The 18661-nt window shown below is 47.4% G+C and overlaps 1 protein-coding gene across 1 annotated transcript in view; it reads right to left on the reverse strand.

The window, feature by feature from the left end:
* Positions 1–1151: 1151 nt before the first annotated feature.
* The window catches only part of LOC141073080 (uncharacterized), a 35121-nt gene continuing 17611 nt past the window's right edge, over positions 1152–18661 (reverse strand). The window contains exon 7 of the mRNA XM_073560408.1: positions 1152–2823. Coding sequence (XP_073416509.1) covers positions 1355–2823 — 1469 coding nt within the window. The 3' untranslated portion in view covers positions 1152–1354. The remainder of the gene's footprint in view (positions 2824–18661) is intronic.

Genomic DNA, 18661 nt, shown 5'->3' on the forward strand with positions numbered 1-18661 from the left:
TGGGAGAAGCTGGTATGGACTCATCAGTGGTATCATGTTTCCCAGCGTAATGAGCCCATCAAGAAAACATCAAACATCTATGCGATATGACCGTCCATTTGGGCGCAAATCCTATCTCATGTTCTGGACAGGGTAGAACTTCGAAACATACGCGGTCTCGAAGCTGGGACCGCTCAGGTTACAAAAATATGATTTTCATATCTCTAGGGTATTTGGTTCTTATGGTATAGTCTCTCATAGTTTTATTCGTTTCAAACAAAGAAGTTTAGTTCCCGCACTTTTTCTCTTTCAGCTGAGAGAAGCCAAATGGTGTGAGGAAGATGGTCTAGCTAATTAACATTCCTGCTCTTCCAGAGGAAGTGGCAGGGTTGGTAAAACCTGGGGGGAAGGAATTCCTACTACTGACAGTTTACAATGTCCTAGGATGGAGGATTTGTTAGCACATTGCAACAGAAAACATATCTTGCAGATATTGTACATCACAGAGGAATACAATGAAAATGCATGGTGCCTACATTGAAACATGGTGGTGTCAGTGTCCTTATGTGGGGCTGCAAGAGCGCTGCTGGTGTCGGGGTCTACGTTATTGATGGAATTCACAAATGTTCTGCTTTATAGTGAAAGAGAAGATGCTGCCATCACTCCGTGCTATTGGCAGGCCTGCACTTTTCCATCATGACATTGGTTCAAAACACATATGTAAGGCCAATGTTGTATTTTTAAATAGCATCGTAAAAGTGATTCAGTGGCCAAGTATTTTCTGATCTGAACCCCAAACACCTATGGTGAATTCTGAAGAGACAAGTTGCCATCACTTTCCATCCATCATCCAAGCGCTAAGAGCGCTCGTTATTGAAAAAGAGAAAGATAGATGATGTATTATGTAACAAGGCCTAGAAGACTTGGTGCTGTCATTAAAAAATCATGGAAGACATTCAAAATGATAGATGGAGTAGCTTTTGATGTGGGGTGTACTCATTTTTTATCAACTAATTTGTGTAACCCTAAAGATTTTGTAATGAAAGTTATATTAACCTATCTTACATGTTTTGATTGCAATAAAAGTTCCATGAAACTCAGTGTTGGCAACATTTTAGAAATTGTTCTTGTGTTCAGTGAGATATTAATAAAAATCTTACCGATCAAAGGGGTGTACTCATTTATGCTGAGCAATGTTTATTAAAATTTAAAAAACACAACATAATTACAGCTTGTTTCCTGCATGCCTTCTCTCCTGTTTTACAAGATATGATTTATGTATGAAAGATTTCCACCATTCTGAACATGCGTCTATGTGTGACTTCTCTCGTGGCTCACAAGACTTGATTTTTTTTGTGAAGCATTTCTCACAGACTTAACATGAATACGGCTTCTCTCTTGCGTGAATTCTCTGATGTTTAATAAGATTCCTTTTATTTGTAAAGCATTTCCCACATTCTGAGCATGAATATGGTTTCTCTCCTGCATGAATTCTCTGATGTGTAATAAGATTCCCTTTATCTGTAAAGCATTTCCCACATTCTGAGCATGAATACGGCTTCTCTCCTGCATGAATTCTCTGATGTTTAATAAGATTTCCTTTAACCGTGAAAGACTTCCCACATAGTGAACATGAATACTGCTTCTCTCCTGCATGAATTCTTTGATGTATAACAAGATTCCCTTTAACCGTGAAAGACTTCCCACATTCTGAACATGAAAATGGCTTTTCTCCTGTGTGAGTTCTCTCATGTGTAGCAAGCTTTGATTTATATAAAAAACATTTCCCACATTCTGAACATGAATATAACTTCTCTCCTGTGTGAATTCTCTGATGTATAATAAGACGCCCTTTATCTGTGAAAGACCTCCCACATAGAGAACATGAGTACGGCTTCTCTCCTGTATGAATTCTCTGATGTGTAGTAAGATTCCATTTATCTGTGAAAGACTTCCCACATAGTGAACATGAATACGGCTTCTCTCCTGTGTGAGTTCTCTGATGTGTAATAAGACTCCCTTTACCTATGAAAGACTTCCCACATAGTGAACATGAATACGGCTTCTCTCCTGTATGAATTCTCTGATGTGTAGTAAGACTCCCTTTAAACGTAAAAGACTTCCCACATTCCGAACATGAAAATGGCTTTTCTCCTGTGTGAATTCTCTCATGTGTAGAAAGATAAGATTTATGTAAAAAACATTTCCCACATTCTGAACATGAATATGGAGTCTCACCTGTATGAATTTTCTCATGTGTAATCAGAGTCCATTTATTTGTGAAGGACTTCTCACATTCCGAACATGAAAATGGCTTTTCTCCTGTGTGAAATCTTTGATGCATTAGAAATGCTGTTTTACGTTTAAAGCATTTCCCACATTCTGAACAGGAGTATGGCTTCTCTCCTGTATGAATTTTCTGATGTGTAATGAGATTCCATTTATTTTTGAAGGACTTCTCACATTCCGAACATGAAAATGGTTTTTCTCCTGTGTGAAGTCTCTGATGTATAACAAATTTTGATTTAAATGTAAAGCATTTCCCACATTCTGAACAGCAGTATCTTTTTTTTGCTTTGTATATTCTTTGTGCTAAAAAATCTGAGCTTTTAGTAAGTTGCTTGTCACACTGAAATCTTGTATCCACTTTGTCACCTGGAATTGTGGTAACAATGTGAGATTGCTCAGGAGAGGGTTCCTCATGATTAGGAGGATTATAAGAAAGTGAAGTGCTGTGAAGTCCAGGAGCTCCATGAAGGGTAATGAGGTTTTCTCCATTAGACTGCTTCCTGATATCTTCTTTTTTACAATTTAGTGATAAACCGTTACCCTCACAAGGATTTCCTAAAAGGATGAAAGACAGAGTGGATGTGAATTTTTTTTCTACAACACAAAAGGGATTTCTACATTTATTTTATGGAGATCACAATGAAAACCCTCATCAGTAAAAGTAGCGGTAATAAAGCAGTGTTTCTCAACTCCAGTTCTCAAGACCCACCAACAGGTCAAGTTTTCAGGATTTTCTTAGTATTACACAGGTGATAATTTCATCACCTGCTAAAGCAATAATTCCATCACCTATATGTCATGATCCAGGCCGAGTTTTGCATCCTGTCTCTCTTTCTCGGTCTGATCATGTCAAGGGTTAACTTTTCTCTGCCTCGTTCTGGCATCAGGTCGGCTATTTCTCTCCACTGGATCCTGCAGGTGGTGTCAGTTATAGTTACTACCTACGGCGTGTGTAGCTGACTCTGTTTGCCCTGATTTGTCCTGCTGTTTTTGCTGACTGTACCCTTGTCTGTTTATTCACCTCTTCCCGTCTCTACTCTGTGTTCCCCATCTCATGTTTTGACTCCCTGGTATTTGACTTGGCTTGGATCCTGACCTGCTGTTTGTCTCTTGTTTTTGGCATATCTGCTCCTGACCGATATTGACCCATTTGCCTTGTTTCTGACCCTGTGCTTGGTTATTCCTTTGGTACTGCACTACAGACTATTATAAACCTGGCTTGTTTCACTATTCTGCTACCACCTGGTGGTTGCCTTGCTGCTGCGCTTCAGGTTTGCTCCTGCTGTGTGCAGTCCTCCCTCCACTCTATTGCCATCTAGTGGAGCTGCATCTACCTGCTTAGCAGCAGCGTGACATTACTGACCACAGAGTTTTTTTTCCTTTGCTTCTCTGTTTATGGATCCTCTCCGTACCTTGGCGGATCAGATGTCTAGTCTGTCACTACTGATGCAGGATTTGTTTGTCGAACATAGGGCCATGGCCATGTTCCATAACCAACTACAAAGGGAGCTTTCTGTGACTGTTAACACCCTTCAGGGTTATATTTTCCAATCTACCTGTAAGCACTCTGACCCTGTAGATGTGTTGCTACACTCTCCTGAACCTACAGTCAAGCTCCCAGATACCTTCTCCGAAGAAAAGGATAAATTCCGTAAGATCAGGGAGAGTTGTAAGCTACTGTTCTCTCTTAGACTCCAATCCTCTAGAAGACGAGTCAATGGGTGGGGATAGTTATTTTGTTACTGCGGTAGGGTCCCCAATCGTGGGCTTTCTCTTTACCTGCTTCTGCCCCTGAACATGTGTCTGTGGATAGGGTCTTTGAGGCCTTAGGACTGATTTTTGATGAACCAGACTGGTTCAGGGTGGCAGAGGACACAATCACGGGTCACTCCCAGGGTAAACTCACTGCCGGATGGTGTTGCACAGAGTTTAGGTGATGGTCCACTGAAGTGACCTTGGACGACTCAGCGCTAAGATGCAAGTTCAGGAGGGGACTGTCGGATCATCTTAAGGACGCTTTGGCTCTCCATTCGCCACCCAGCTCCTTGGAGGAGGCTATGACTCAGGCCATTCATATGGATCGAAGGTTGCAGGAGAGAGGTGTAATACAGCAAGAGATTCCATTACATTTGGCTAACTCTGATGTGGTACCTCACACGGAACCTACAGAGGGGAGATCTTGTTTTTATTGTGGAGATCCTGGACACTGCATAAAGGACTGCCCCTCTTGCCTATCATCTAACAAGCTGCCGAGTCTGGGTGATTTCCGAGGCGGTCACCCAGACTCTCAGGTACCTTTTTCCTCATATCAAAGAATATTGTTGTAGGTTGAACTTTGTTGTGGGAGTTGCTACACGTCCACTTCAGCTTTTGTGGACTGTGAGTCATCCATGAACTTTATTAACTCTAACTTGGTGACCAAGTGTAAGTTAGGGACAGTTAGGCTTGAGACTCCAATTCATATTATTTCCAATGACAAAACACCACTGGTTAAGAATGTATTTAATTTGGTCTCAGAGGAGTTCCTCAAAGTGGGTTCCTTGCATCAGGAACGTATCTCATGTTATGTCCTGGACAATCTTCCAGCGGGACTGATGTTGGGATTTCCTTGGTTAGTTACACAACAAAGTTATAGACTGGTAATCTCGGGATATTGCAAAATGGGGTCCAAATTGTTTTACGGGTTGTCTTTCTACTGTATTTGTGTCATCCGTTAATCTGGAGGGTATTTCGGAGTACCTGAAGGATTTTGAGGATGTATTTTCCAAAAAGGAAGCCGAGGTCTTACCACCACACCGCTCTTTTGATTGTACGATTAATCTGATTCCGGATGCTAAATTACCTAAGGCCTGTCTGTACAACCTCTCCGGCCCGGAGCGAACCGCTATGAAGAAGTATATCTCAGAAAGATTACGTAAAGGTTTCATCCGTCCCTCTGTCTCGCCTGTGGAAGCTGGATTCTATTTTGTTAAAAAAAAAAAAAAGATGATGGTTTCGCCCTTGCCTGGGTTTTTGGGAATTAAATAAAGTTACAGTGAGAAATACCTATCCCCTCCCACTCATTCCTGATCTGTACAACCAATTATCTGGGGACAAGTGGTTTTCTAATTTGGACCTCAGGGGAGCGTATAACCTTATTCGTATTCGGGAGGGGATGAGTGGAAAACGGCATTTCTCACCTCTGAGGGTTTGAGAATTTGGTCATGCCCTTTGGTCTAACGAATGCACCAGCAGTTTTTCAGAATTTTATTAACCATGTCTTTGCTGACTTCATTGGGCACTTTATTGTGGTTTAGACGATATTCTTGTATTTTCATCTGACAAAGAAGCTCACATGGGTCATCTACGTGCAGTTCTCTAGAGGTTACGGGAGAACTCCCTGTTTGCTAAGCCTTAAAAGTGCTCATTATTCATCCAGAAGCTGTCCTTTCTGGGGTTCATCTTGTCTACCAAGGGATTTGCATGGATCTTGGAAAGGTACAGGCCATTATTGATTGGGTACAATCCAGAGACCTTAAGGGTCTTCAGCATTTTTTGGGTTTTGCCAGTAATTACCATAAATTCATTAATGAGGTTTTCTCAGGTGGTCAAGCCCCTCACGGATCTCACTCGGAAGGGGGCTGATCTCAAAAACTGGTCTGCTTCAGCAGTGGCGGATATTTTCTTCATTAAAAGAATGTTTTATGTCTGCCCGTGTTGAATCAGCCCGATCCGTCTGAACCGCTCATTGTTGAAGTGGAGGCATTGGAGGTGGGGGTGGGGGCGGTGTCTCAAGTACCCGTCACTTTAATTTAAGACCTTGTACCTTTTTTCTCGAAGAAATTTTCTCCTGCTCAGAGAGATTATGATGTTGGGAATCGTGAGTTATTGGCCATAAAACTGGCTTTTGAAGAATGGAGGCACTTTTTGGAGGGGGCTGTTCATCGGATCACAGTGATTACGGACCACAAGAACCTGTCCTACATTGAGTCTGCTAAATGTTTGACTCCTAGACAGGCGAGGTGGTCGTTTTTTTCTCATGCTTTCATATTTCCATCACTTTTCAACCTGGTTCCAAGAATGTCAAGGCTGATGCCTTATCTCGCAGCTTGGATCTGATATCACCTCCCGAACCTCCTTCCTCCATTCTTCAACACGGGGTGGTCATTGCTGGGGTGTCCTCAGAATTGGAGCGGAAGATTTGTGAGGCTCAGTCTCTTGCTCCTCCGTCTTTGCCTGATAAGCTCTTTGTTCCTGTTCAATACCTGTTGAGGGTGCTTCGAGTTTCACGATTCTGCTCTCAGTGGGCATCCTGGAATCTCGGCCTCCCGGAGAGCTATTGCTAGGTTGTTTTGGTGGCCCTCTATGGCCTTGATGTTACTATGTTTGTGTCTGCTTGTGATACGTGTGCTCTTGCTAGAGTCTCCCATAACCGGCCGGGGAATTGGTGCCATTGCCAATTCCGGACAGACCTTGGACTCATTTGTCCATAGATATTATCACTTATCTCCCTCTTTCTAATGGTAAAATGATGGTCTGGGTAGTGGTTGACAGATTCAGTAAGCAGGCGCATTTTGTATCTTTGGCAGGACTACCTAATGCAGAGACACTAATTGCTTGTGTAGCACGTTTGTGTGGTTACATGACGTGCCTCTGAGTGTTTCTGATAGAGGGGTTCAATTTGTGTCCAAATTTTGGAGGACTTTTTATAAAAGGTTGGGTATTAGCTTGACCTTCTCCTCAGCCTACCATCCCGGGACCCACGGTGACACAGAGGACCAGTCACTTCAACAAATTTTGTGGTCTTGCCACATCTCAGCAGTGATTGGTGATCTTCGTTGCCCGTGGCTGAGTATACATTTAATAATCGGATTAATCAGTCCACTGGCACCTCTCCGTTCATTTGTAACCACGGTTTTCACCCACATTTTGGCAAATTTTCCAGGATGGATGCAGTATGTCCAGGGGCAAATTAGGCAGTTTAGTGCTTGGGGAAGATTTGGAGGGAGGTCCAGAAGAACATTGGGGAGACTCAGGACAAACATAAACATTTTGCTGATAAACAACGATCTTTAGGACCTGTATTTCTGGTAGGAGATAAAGTGTGGTTGTCTACTAAGAACATACGGTTGAAGGTGTGTCCCAAGTTTATTGATCCTTATGAAATTATTGAGGTTGTCAATCCAGTTGCCTTTCGTTTACGCTTACCTCCGTCGCTTTGGATTTCCAATGTGTTCCATAAGTCCCTCCTGAAGTCATTTGTACCTTCCTCTGTGCCGCCACCTGTCTCTGTGGACGGTCAGATTGAGTATGAAGTGGAATGGATTGTGGATTCTTGCATGGTCCGCTGTTCACTTCAGTTTCGTTCAGTGGAGGGGTTACGGCCCGGCACGATCTGTCCATGCTGATCTCCTGGTTTGGACCTTTCACACCTGATAACCTGGAAAGCATGGGGGTCTGGTGGCCCCCCTTGAGAGGAGGGTACTGTCATGATCCAGGTGGAGTTTTGCATCCTGTCACTCTTTCCCGGTCTGATCATGTCAACGGTTAACTTTTCTCTGCCTCGTTCTGGTGTCAGGTCGGCTATTTCTCTCCACTGCATCCTGCAGGCGGTGTTATAGTTTCTGCTTGCAGCGTGTGTAGCTGACTCTGCTTGCCCTGATTTGACCTGCTGCTTTTGCTGACTGTACCTGTGTCTGTTTATTCACCTCTTCCCGTCTCGACTTTGTGTTCCCCTTTTCATGTTTTGACTCCCTGGTATTTGACTTGGCTTGGATCCTTACTTGCTGTTTGTCTCTTGTTTTAGGCATATCTGCTCCTGACCGATATTGACCCATTTGGCTTGTTTCTGCCCCTGTGCTTGTCTATTCTTTTGGTACTGCGCTACAGACTAATATCGACCCGGGTTGTTTACCTATTCCACTGCCACCTGGTGGTAGCCTCGCTGCTGCGCTGCAGGTCTGCTCCTGCTGTATGCAGTCCTCCCTCCACTCTGTTGCCATCTACTGGAGCTGCATCCACCTGCATAGTAGCAGCGTGACACTATGCAATACTAAGGCAATCATGAAAACTTGACCTATTGGTGGGTCTTGAGGACTGGAGTTGAGAAACACTGGCCTAAGGGCATGATAGGAACCCTTAGGGTATGTGCACATGTTGCAGATTAGCCTGCGGAATTTTCTGCACAGAACCCGCTCCTCTTAGCAGAAAACGCAGGTGCGGATTTGATGCAGATTTGTATGCGTTTTTGTAAAGCTAAATAAAAATGTTATTTAACAAAAAAAGATTTGTGATGTCATTTCTGTCCACCCTCCTCTTTTACATTTGTCCAACCCACACTCCATTACACACACAGATAGACAGATGATAATAGATAGATAAATACACCATGTTCCAAATTATTATGCAAATTGCTTTTAAGTGTCATAGCGTTTTTTTGTCAATGAAACCCATTGTATTATGTCTCAGGGTTCTTTGGATCACTGAAATCAATCCCAGATACCTGTGATAATTAGTCTGCCATGTGAGCCCAATAAAAGGAAAACTGGATGTTCCACACAATTGAGCAGGGCACAATTTTCAAGTAACATGTGAAAGAAAAAGGATCTCTCTGCTGGCAAAAAAGCATCAAATAGTGAAATGCCTTGGGCAAGGGATGAAATCATTAGATATTTCCCAAAAACTTAAGCGTGATCATCGTACTGTTAAGAGATTTGTGGCTGATTCTGAACACAGACGTGTTTGTGCAGATAATGGCAGAATGAGGAAGTTTTCTGCCCGGCAAGTTCATCGGATTAAGAGAACAGCTGCTAAAAAGCCATTACAAACCAGCAGATATTTGAAGCTGCTGGTGCCTCTGGAGTCCCTCGTACCTCAAGGTGTAGGATCCTTCAAAGGCTTGCTGTGGTGTATAAACCTACTATGTGGCCACCCCTAAACAGTGCTCACAAGCAGAAACTGTTGCAGTGGGCCCAGACATACATGAAGACTAATTTTCAAACAGTCCTGTTTACTGATGAGTGTTGAGCAACCCTGGATGGTCCAGATGGAGAGGTGGATGGTTGGTGGATGGCCACCATGTCCCAACAAGGCTGTGACGTCAGCAAAGAGGTGAAGCAGTCATGTTTTGGGCCGGAATCATGGGGCAACAACTGGTAGGGCCCTTTAAGGTTACTGAAGGTGTGAAAATGACCTCCGCAAAGTATATAGAGTTTCTGACTGACCCCTTTCTTCTATGGTATAAAAAGCAGAAACGTGCCTTCAGGAGCAAAATCCTCTTCATGCATGACAATGCACCATCTCATGCTGCAAAGAATCCCTCTGAGTCATTGGCTGCTATGGGCATAAAAGGAGATAAACTCATGGTGATCTATGTATAGATCTATCTATCTAGCTGAAAAGAAGAAGAGCAGCATCCAATCCAGGTGAGAAATGTATAAATTTATTCAGCCATGAAGAAATGCAACGTTTCAACCACCAAGTGGTCTTTTTCAAGCGCTTGAAAAAGACCACTTGGTGGTTGAAACGTTGCATTTCTTCATGGCTGAATAAATTTATACATTTCTCACCTGGATTGGATGCTGCTCTTCTTCTTTTCATTGGGATTCCTGTTGTCCGACTGGGTCTTTGGACTGTGAGTGTGCATCTCCCTGATCCTGTAAGTGCTGTTTGCCATTTTTCTATTTACTATCTATCTAGCTGTCTGTCATTCCATCTATCTATCGATATATCTATAGCTAGATCTATGGATATATATCAAAAGATAGATAAATCCATATCTATATCTATCCATAGATATTTCTATCTTTTGATATATCTATGGATAGATATAGATAAATAATAGCAAGGCCGATGTTTATTAATGATCAATGTTTAATTTTTCAAAAAAATAAAGAGAAAGAAAATGGCGTGAGCTCCCTCACAATTTTCTGCGCCAGAGGGGGAAAGCCGACGGCCAATATTTGCAGCCTGAGATGGGGATCTTCCCAGGCTATGAATATCAGCCCGCAGCTGTCTGCATAGCCCTTACTGGCTATTAAAATAGGGCCCCCCCCCCCCAAAAAAAAAAAAAAAAAATGGTGTACGATGCGCCAATTCTGGCACTTAGCCTCTCTCTTCCCACTGCCATGTAGCAGTGGCATATGGGGTAATAAGGGGTTAATGTCACCTTGCTATTGTAAGGTGACATTAAGCCCGGTTAATAATAGAGAGGCGTCTATGTGACGAACAGCCCACCGCCGTTCGTCTACTTACGGGCGACACTAACGGGGGTCCCGCTGCCACCAAAACGCGACGGACAGCGGACCCTGTGTCACCACTATGTCACAATCCCACCACTGACACGGGTGTATCAGCGGACGGAGGGACGTGACACAATGCCGGCACACAGCTATCACAGGCACCGTTGGGGCTTATCTTAGTTATCCCACCACCGGCACCATGTGACAAAAATATCCAGCAAGCTAATCTCGCTCTACAATTTGCCGCAGGGGGAGTTTAATTTGGATGCCCCACCACTGCTATCAATCTTCCAAGTACTGCGGGGATTTATGTATATCCCACTTTCTCAGTTCCACTTTGGAACTTGCAGCTCTCCGGCGCCCCCCTTACCCTCAGGTCAGTCAGGGAACTGCACCTAGGATAATTAGTCGCCGGACGGGCTGCCTGTTGTGAACCGGCAATTAGGCTTCTGCAGTAAGGGAATTATCAATGCTGTGGCCGCAGACCCTTATTCAGCAATATAAGACCCTTCTAGACTGCCAGCAAGCCGCAATAGCCGTGCACAACGCGCTGCCACCAGTCACGGTTACTTAATTCAGTGTTAAATTAAGAGGGTCCGTGGCAAACCCTTTGAATTAGTAGCGATTATCTAACAAAGGCGTATAGTTCGATTCTTAGAGCATGGAGACAGATCTAAATAATTTCATTTATTTTCCGAAAGAGGACAGTGATTACAGATAAAAGTTGCTATAAAATTGAGACATAAATATGTACAGTACAGGTATAAAATAAAAGTGGAGAAAACAAAGAGATTACACTCACAGTTCCATATTGTTCCTTAGGCAGACCATGTGGCTTTAAGGTGGGTGGAGGCGGAGCTGCACTTCTCCGCTCATCTGAGTTCTTGTCAGCACGGACTCTGCAGCTGTTCTGTGCTGGTTTGCCCAGGGAAGGCCTTATAGGCTTTGCTTTGTGACATCACGGAGAGATGCATTCTGGGTTGATCCCTCCTCTCTCATCCGAGTTATGTTTTGGCTACAAAACTTAGATTAGCTATAACTTTATGGGAGAAGCTGGTATGGACTCATCAGTGGTATCATGTTACCCAGCGTAATGAGCCTATCAAGAAAACATCAAACATCTATGCGATATGACCGTCCATTTGGGCGCAAATCATATCTCAGGTTCTGGACATCCGAGAGTTTTGCAACAGGCACCACAGCGAAGCTGGGTCTGCTCGGATCGCAGAAATATGATTTTCATATCTCTACTTGGTACGGTTTTCGCAGGGCAGGCTCTTAAAGTTTTTATTTCAAAGACCTTTTTCCCGCATTTTTCTCTTTCAGCTGAGAGAAGCCAAATGGTGTGAGGAAGATGGTCTAGCTAATTAACATTCCTGCTCTTCCAGAGGAAGTGGCAGGGTTGATAAAACCTGGGGGGGGAAGGAATTCCTACTACTGACAGTTTACAATGTCCTAGGATGGAGGATTTGTTAGCACATTGCAACAGAAAACATATCTTGCAGACATTGTACATCACACCTCCCCCTTAAGAGGGCGCTAAGGAGGCATTACCTCTCGGTAATCGGCCATGCGCACCTCAGCGGGTTCGCCCCGGCGGGACAACCCATCGGCATTGCCGTTTTCACTGCCCTTCCTGTGTTTTACAGTGAAGTCATACTGCTGAAGGGCAAGGCTCCAGCGGAGCAATCTTCCATTGGTTCCCGACACTGTGTGCAACCAGCTCAGAGGGTTGTGGTCAGTTACCACCGTGAAGGCGCGCCCGTACAGGTAGGGCTGCAAACGTTGCAGTGCCCACACCATGGCCAGACACTCCTTCTCGATGGTCGAGTATGCCACTTCCCTCGGCAAAAGTTTCCGGCTTAGGTACAGCACGGGGTGTTCTTGGTCTCCCGAGTCGACCTGGCTAAGCACAGCACCGAGGCCAAACTCGCTGGCGTCGGTCTGTACCAGAAACGGGCGACTGCTGTCGACTGCTCTCAACACTGGAGAGTTGCACAGGGCTGCTTTCAAAGCTTGGAAAGCCGCCTCACAGTCATCTGTCCAGTTGACTGTTTGGGGTAGCCTCTGCTTGGTGAGGTCAGTCAAGGGTTTGGCAAGGGCGCTATAGTCCTGTACAAACCGCCTATAGTACCCTGCAGTGCCCAAGAAGGACTTCACCTGTTTCTTGGTCCTGGGGGTGGGCCAGGACACGATTGCGTCCACTTTTTCTGGCTCCGGACTCATGGAACCCCCGCCTACCCGGTGCCCCAGGTAGTGGACCTTGTGCATGCCTATCTGGCACTTCCCCGGCTTGATGGTCAGGCCTGCCTTGTGAAGACGCTTGAGCACCTCCTGGAGGTGCTGAAGGTGTTCCTCCCAGGTGGAACTGAAGACGGCAATATCGTCTAAGTACGCCACTGCGTACTCCTCCAGTCCCCGAAGCAGGTGGTTGACCATCCGCTGGAAAGTGGCAGGGGCATTCTTCATGCCGAAGGGCATGACCGTGGACTCGTACAGTCCAAAGGGGGTGATAAAGGCGGATTTCTCCTGCGCCTCAGGGGAATCTGCCAGTATCCCCGACTCAAATCCATGATGGATATGTAGTTGGCGTTTGTCAACCGCTCGAGCAGATCCTCGATGCGCGGCATCGGGTGGGCATCAGAGGTTGTGATGGCGTTGAGCCCCCTGTAGTCCACGCAGAACCGGGTGGTTCGATCCTTTTTAGGCACGAGGACTACAGGTGAAGCCCACGCACCTTTTGACCGTCGAATCACTCCCAGCCTTAACATCTCATCGACCTCTTGGCGCATGACTTGTTGCACCGTTTCAGAGATCCGATAAGGTGTTCGCCGTAATGGGGCATGATTCCCGGTGTCCACCTCATGAACCGCTAACTCCGTCCTCCCAGGACGGTTGGTGAACACGGGCCGGAAGAGTTCCAGGGTGGCCATCAACTGCAACCGCTGGGACACGGTGAGCGAACCACTTATCTCCATGTCCTCAATGGACCCATTGGCCTTGGCCTGGGCCAGCATGTCCAGGAGGGAATCTTCCTCCCCATCCTCTGGCAGATTGCAGACCGGTAGGACGCAAGCTTCACGTTCGTAGTGCGCCTTCAGCATGTTGACGTGAAAGGCCTTGCGCCTACCCCGAGCATGGTCAAGCGTGACCACGTAGGTGACCGGGTTGAGCTGTTGGTGGACGACGTACGGGCCTTCCCAGGCTGCCTGAAGCTTATCCGTTGGTACAGGGACCAGCGCCCACACCTTTTGACCCACCTGGTAGGTCCGCTCCCGGGCGTTCTGGTCATACCAGTGCTTCTGGTCAGCCTGAGCCTGCGTCATGTTGTCATGCACCAACTGCGTCAAGGTCTGCATCTTGTCACGGAAGCGCATGACATAATCCACGATGGACACTTCTGTGGGGTTTGGCTCATCTTCCCAGGATTCTCTTATCAACCCAAGGGGTCCCCGGACTCGCCTGCCATACAGGAGCTCGAAGGGGGAGAACCCGGTCGAGGCCTGCGGAACTTCTCTGTAAGCGAACAGCAGGTGTGGGAGGTACCGCTCCCAGTCGCGCCCTTGGGTCTCAACCAGTATGCGGAGCATCTGTTTGAGGGTACCGTTGAAGCGTTCACACAAACCATTAGTCTGTGGGTGATACGGACTCGATACCAGCTGCGTCACCTGCATTTTCTCACAGAGAGCCTCCATTAGGCGAGACATGAATTGGGGCCCTTGATCGGTAAGCATCTCCCTGGGAAATCCTACTCTTGAAAAGATGGTCACCAGTGCGTCAGCCACCTTATCTGCCCTGGTTGAAGACAGAGCTACTGCCTCCGGGTACCGGGTAGCGTAGTCTACCACGGTGAGAATGTATCGCTTTCCGGAGCTGCTGGGGACGGACAGCGGCCCTACAATGTCCACCGCGATTCTCTGGAAAGGCTCCTCTATCACCGGCAAAGGAATAAGGGGAGCCTTAAGAGCAGGCCCCGCCTTACCCACTTTTTGACAGGTGGCACAGGAGCGGCAGTAGTGTGTTACATCTGTCCCCATCTTGGGCCAATAAAAGTGTTGAGACAGCCGTGCCTTTGTTTTGCTGATCCCCAAGTGTCCAGCGAGTGGAATCTCATGGGCAATCCGCAACAACTCAGTTCTGAACTGATAGGGGACACTGTCTCCCGGTACAACCTTCCTCGTTCCCAGAACACCCTCTCCTTATCAGACTTGGAGGTGGGCGTCTCGGCGAGACCTCTCAATTTCTCCAGGCTGGCATCTGAGTGCAGAGCAGCCTGGAACTCCATGCTGGAGGCTGCCAGAAGTGACGTCAGGGTCCCCTCTTTACTGGGACCCTCTGGAACCGGCTCTGGGTTCACCTCTGGTTCAGTCTCTCCTGTAGCAGCAGAGGGTCCAGAAGACAGTGCGTTACCTGCGATCTGGGCACTCTGACTGCGTGTGACAGCTGCTATGTATGCTGTCTCCCTGGGGATTTCTTCAGACCCACCAGCTGGTGCTGCCCTGGGCTCTACCTCCCCATCCACCCCCAACACTTCAGGAGCAGTGCTACTTATGGGCCAGTTACCTTCCTCGGTGGCACTGGTCAGCTGCATGGCATTACCTTCCTCATGGTCCCCATGCACCTCCCCATTTCCTTGAGCACCGTTGCTTACTCCTGCCAGGGGTTCCTCAGCCGTCTCACTCCGCAGAGTGATGGGGCTGAGCACTTCGGTACCTGTGGACACATCTACCGCTTCAAAGAAAGGGTTAACGGGTTCAGTCGGCACAGATACATCATCATCCTTCCTAGGAGAAGAATGGTTATCAGTTTGCTTTGGTACATTCACATCAGCATCAGCATCGTACCTGGGGAAAGAATGGTTGTTAGTTGCATCATTACTCATCAAGGCATTAGCAGGTAACACATTCAGTTTCCCGTCATCATCATCATCATCATCATCAGGGTTAACGTTACCCTTATTATCAGTTTGGGGAAGGGTGTCAGGGACATAGTATGCAACCATCCGCCCCAAGTCAGTCCCCAATAAAACATCAGTGGGCAGGTTTTCAGACACTCCCACCTCCCTCAACCCGCTCCCGGCACCCCAGTCAAGAAAAACTCGTGCCACTGGCAAGGGACAACGGGTGCCTCCAATCCCGGTGACAGTCAGGGTTTTCCCCTCAACAAACTCTTCAGGGGCCGCCAGTCCAGGACGGATGAGGGTTCGTTCAGCCCCGGTGTCCTTGAGGCCTGTAGCAAGACGGGCCCCCACCTGAACAGGTTGAACGTTGTCGTCAGCCCTCCCAACCACACCTCCCACCAAAAGAACAGAGGCGTTGGGCCCGGGGGCCTTGGCTGGGGGGTTCTTCGGCCTATTCGGACAGGTGTAAAAGAAGTGACCAGGCCGCTGGCAGTGGTGACACAGGCGACTGTCAGTAGCCGGCCTGCTGTTGGCAACAGGGACTGTGCCTCCGGAGGGACGGCTAGCTGGGGCATTGGGGTTGGTTGCTGGCTTACCCCCTTTCCAGCTGGTGGCGACTGGCCTCCGCGTCTCGGGCTTCCGGTTGGCCTCGTGGTTGTCGGCGATCTGCGCCGCTTTGTCCGCGTTCGTTGGTTCGCGGTCCAGGATGAACTGTCGGACCTCAGCTGGGCAGAGATGCAGGAACTGGTCTTTGATCATCAGGTCCCGTAGCTGCTCAAAGGTTTCAACGGACAGTCCATTGATCCACTGGTCAAAGTGGGTCCTGAGTCCTTGCACCACATCACTGTAGCTATCATGTGGGCCACGTTGGAGGTGCCGGAACTTCTTTCGGTATACCTCAGGTGTCAGCCGGTATTTGGCGATCAGCGCCTGCTTTATGGCGACATAGTCATCATCGGCTTCTGGCGGAAGAGAAGCAAATGCCTCCAGGGCTTTGCCTTTTAGCCCTGGGGTCAAGTACCTTGCCCATTGGTCTCTGGGCAGCTGGTACTGTCTGCAGGCTTTCTCAAAGGCTCGCAGAAACGTGTCCAAGTCCCCGTCCTTTTCCATCACGGGAAAATGCTCTGGCTGGGGTTTAGGAGTCTGGATGCTGCTGGGCTCACCGCTTCGGGCTGTGGGGGCATTCCCACCCCGCTGGAGTACCTCCAGTTCATGGGCCCTCTGCTCCTGGCGCTCGGCTCTCTCAGCCTCTGCTCGGCGCTCAGGTCTCTCAGCCTGGGCTTGACGCTCGGCCCTCTCAGCCTCAGCTTGGCGCTCACGTTCGGCTTGGGCCTCCTGCCGATATTGCTGGATCAGCCTCACCCGCCCATCACTGTCTTCGGCGGGGAGTTCGTCCAAGGCCATTTGCAGATAGGGGTCCACCCCGTTCTGGCTGAATGTGGGGCCAGCGCTCAGGAGTGGAGCCTCTGCTGCAGCCCCATTGCCACTTGGGCCAACTTCTGCGCTCGCTGGATTCTGGTCGTTGTCCAGCTGCACTAGAGCCGCGATCATTTGAGCTCTGTTTTTGTTCGTGGCGTCAAGGCCTTGGTACGTGCATAACCCAGCAAGAACTTCCTTTGTCTGCCGGTTGTACCAAGGTTCTCCTTTTGCCGCCATGGTTGCCAAATAAAAGATAGAAAAAGAAAAACGAAGAAACGGGAGGGGGATACTTGCAAGTACACACTAATGTCTCAGGACTAGTAACCACTGAGTCTGTTCTCCAAAACCTATGATGCAGGATTCCCGCAGGAACCGTGCAGGTCTTTAGTGAGAGGAATGATTGCTCAAACCAAATCACTAATGCTCTAGGATTATCCCACCGCTCTGCCACCAATATGTGACGAACAGCCCACCGCCGTTCGTCTACTTACGGGCGACACTAACGGGGGTCCCGCTGCCACCAAAACGCGACGGACAGCGGACCCTGTGTCACCACTATGTCACAATCCCTCCACTGACACGGGTGTATCAGCGGACGGAGGGACGTGACACAATGCCGGCACACAGCTATCACAGGCACCGTTGGGGCTTATCTTAGTTATCCCACCACCGGCACCATGTGACAAAAATATCCAGCAAGCTAATCTCGCTCTACAATTTGCCGCAGGGGGAGTTTAATTTGGATGCCCCACCACTGCTATCAATCTTCCAAGTACTGCGGGGATTTATGTATATCCCACTTTCTCAGTTCCACTTTGGAACTCGCAGCTCTCCGGCGCCCCCCTTACCCTCAGGTCAGTCAGGGAACTGCACCTAGGATAATTAGTCGCCGGACGGGCTGCCTGTTGTGAACCGGCAATTAGGCTTCTGCAGTAAGGGAATTATCAATGCTGTGGCCGCAGACCCTTATTCAGCAATATAAGACCCTTCTAGACTGCCAGCAAGCCGCAATAGCCGTGCACAACGCGCTGCCACCAGTCACGGTTACTTAATTCACAGTGTTAAATTAAGAGGGTCCGTGGCAAACCCTTTGAATTAGTAGCGATTATCTAACAAAGGCGTATAGTTCGATTCTTAGAGCATGGAGACAGATCTAAATAATTTCATTTATTTTCCGAAAGAGGACAGTGATTACAGATAAAAGTTGCTATAAAATTGAGACATAAATATGTACAGTACAGGTATAAAATAAAAGTGGAGAAAACAAAGAGATTACACTCACAGTTCCATATTGTTCCTTAGGCAGACCATGTGGCTTTAAGGTGGGTGGAGGCGGAGCTGCACTTCTCCGCTCATCTGAGTTCTTGTCAGCACGGACTCTGCAGCTGTTCTGTGCTGGTTTGCCCAGGGAAGGCCTTATAGGCTTTGCTTTGTGACATCACGGAGAGATGCATTCTGGGTTGATCCCTCCTCTCTCATCCGAGTTATGTTTTGGCTACAAAACTTAGATTAGCTATAACTTTATGGGAGAAGCTGGTATGGACTCATCAGTGGTATCATGTTACCCAGCGTAATGAGCCTATCAAGAAAACATCAAACATCTATGCGATATGACCGTCCATTTGGGCGCAAATCATATCTCAGGTTCTGGACATCCGAGAGTTTTGCAACAGGCACCACAGCGAAGCTGGGTCTGCTCGGATCGCAGAAATATGATTTTCATATCTCTACTTGGTACGGTTTTCGCAGGGCAGGCTCTTAAAGTTTTTATTTCAAAGACCTTTTTCCCGCATTTTTCTCTTTCAGCTGAGAGAAGCCAAATGGTGTGAGGAAGATGGTCTAGCTAATTAACATT

This window comes from Dendrobates tinctorius, unplaced genomic scaffold (genome assembly GCF_039654945.1).
Source record: "Dendrobates tinctorius isolate UK_male_01 unplaced genomic scaffold, ASM3965494v1 ptg000296l, whole genome shotgun sequence".
Lineage (NCBI taxonomy): Eukaryota > Metazoa > Chordata > Amphibia > Anura > Dendrobatidae > Dendrobates > Dendrobates tinctorius.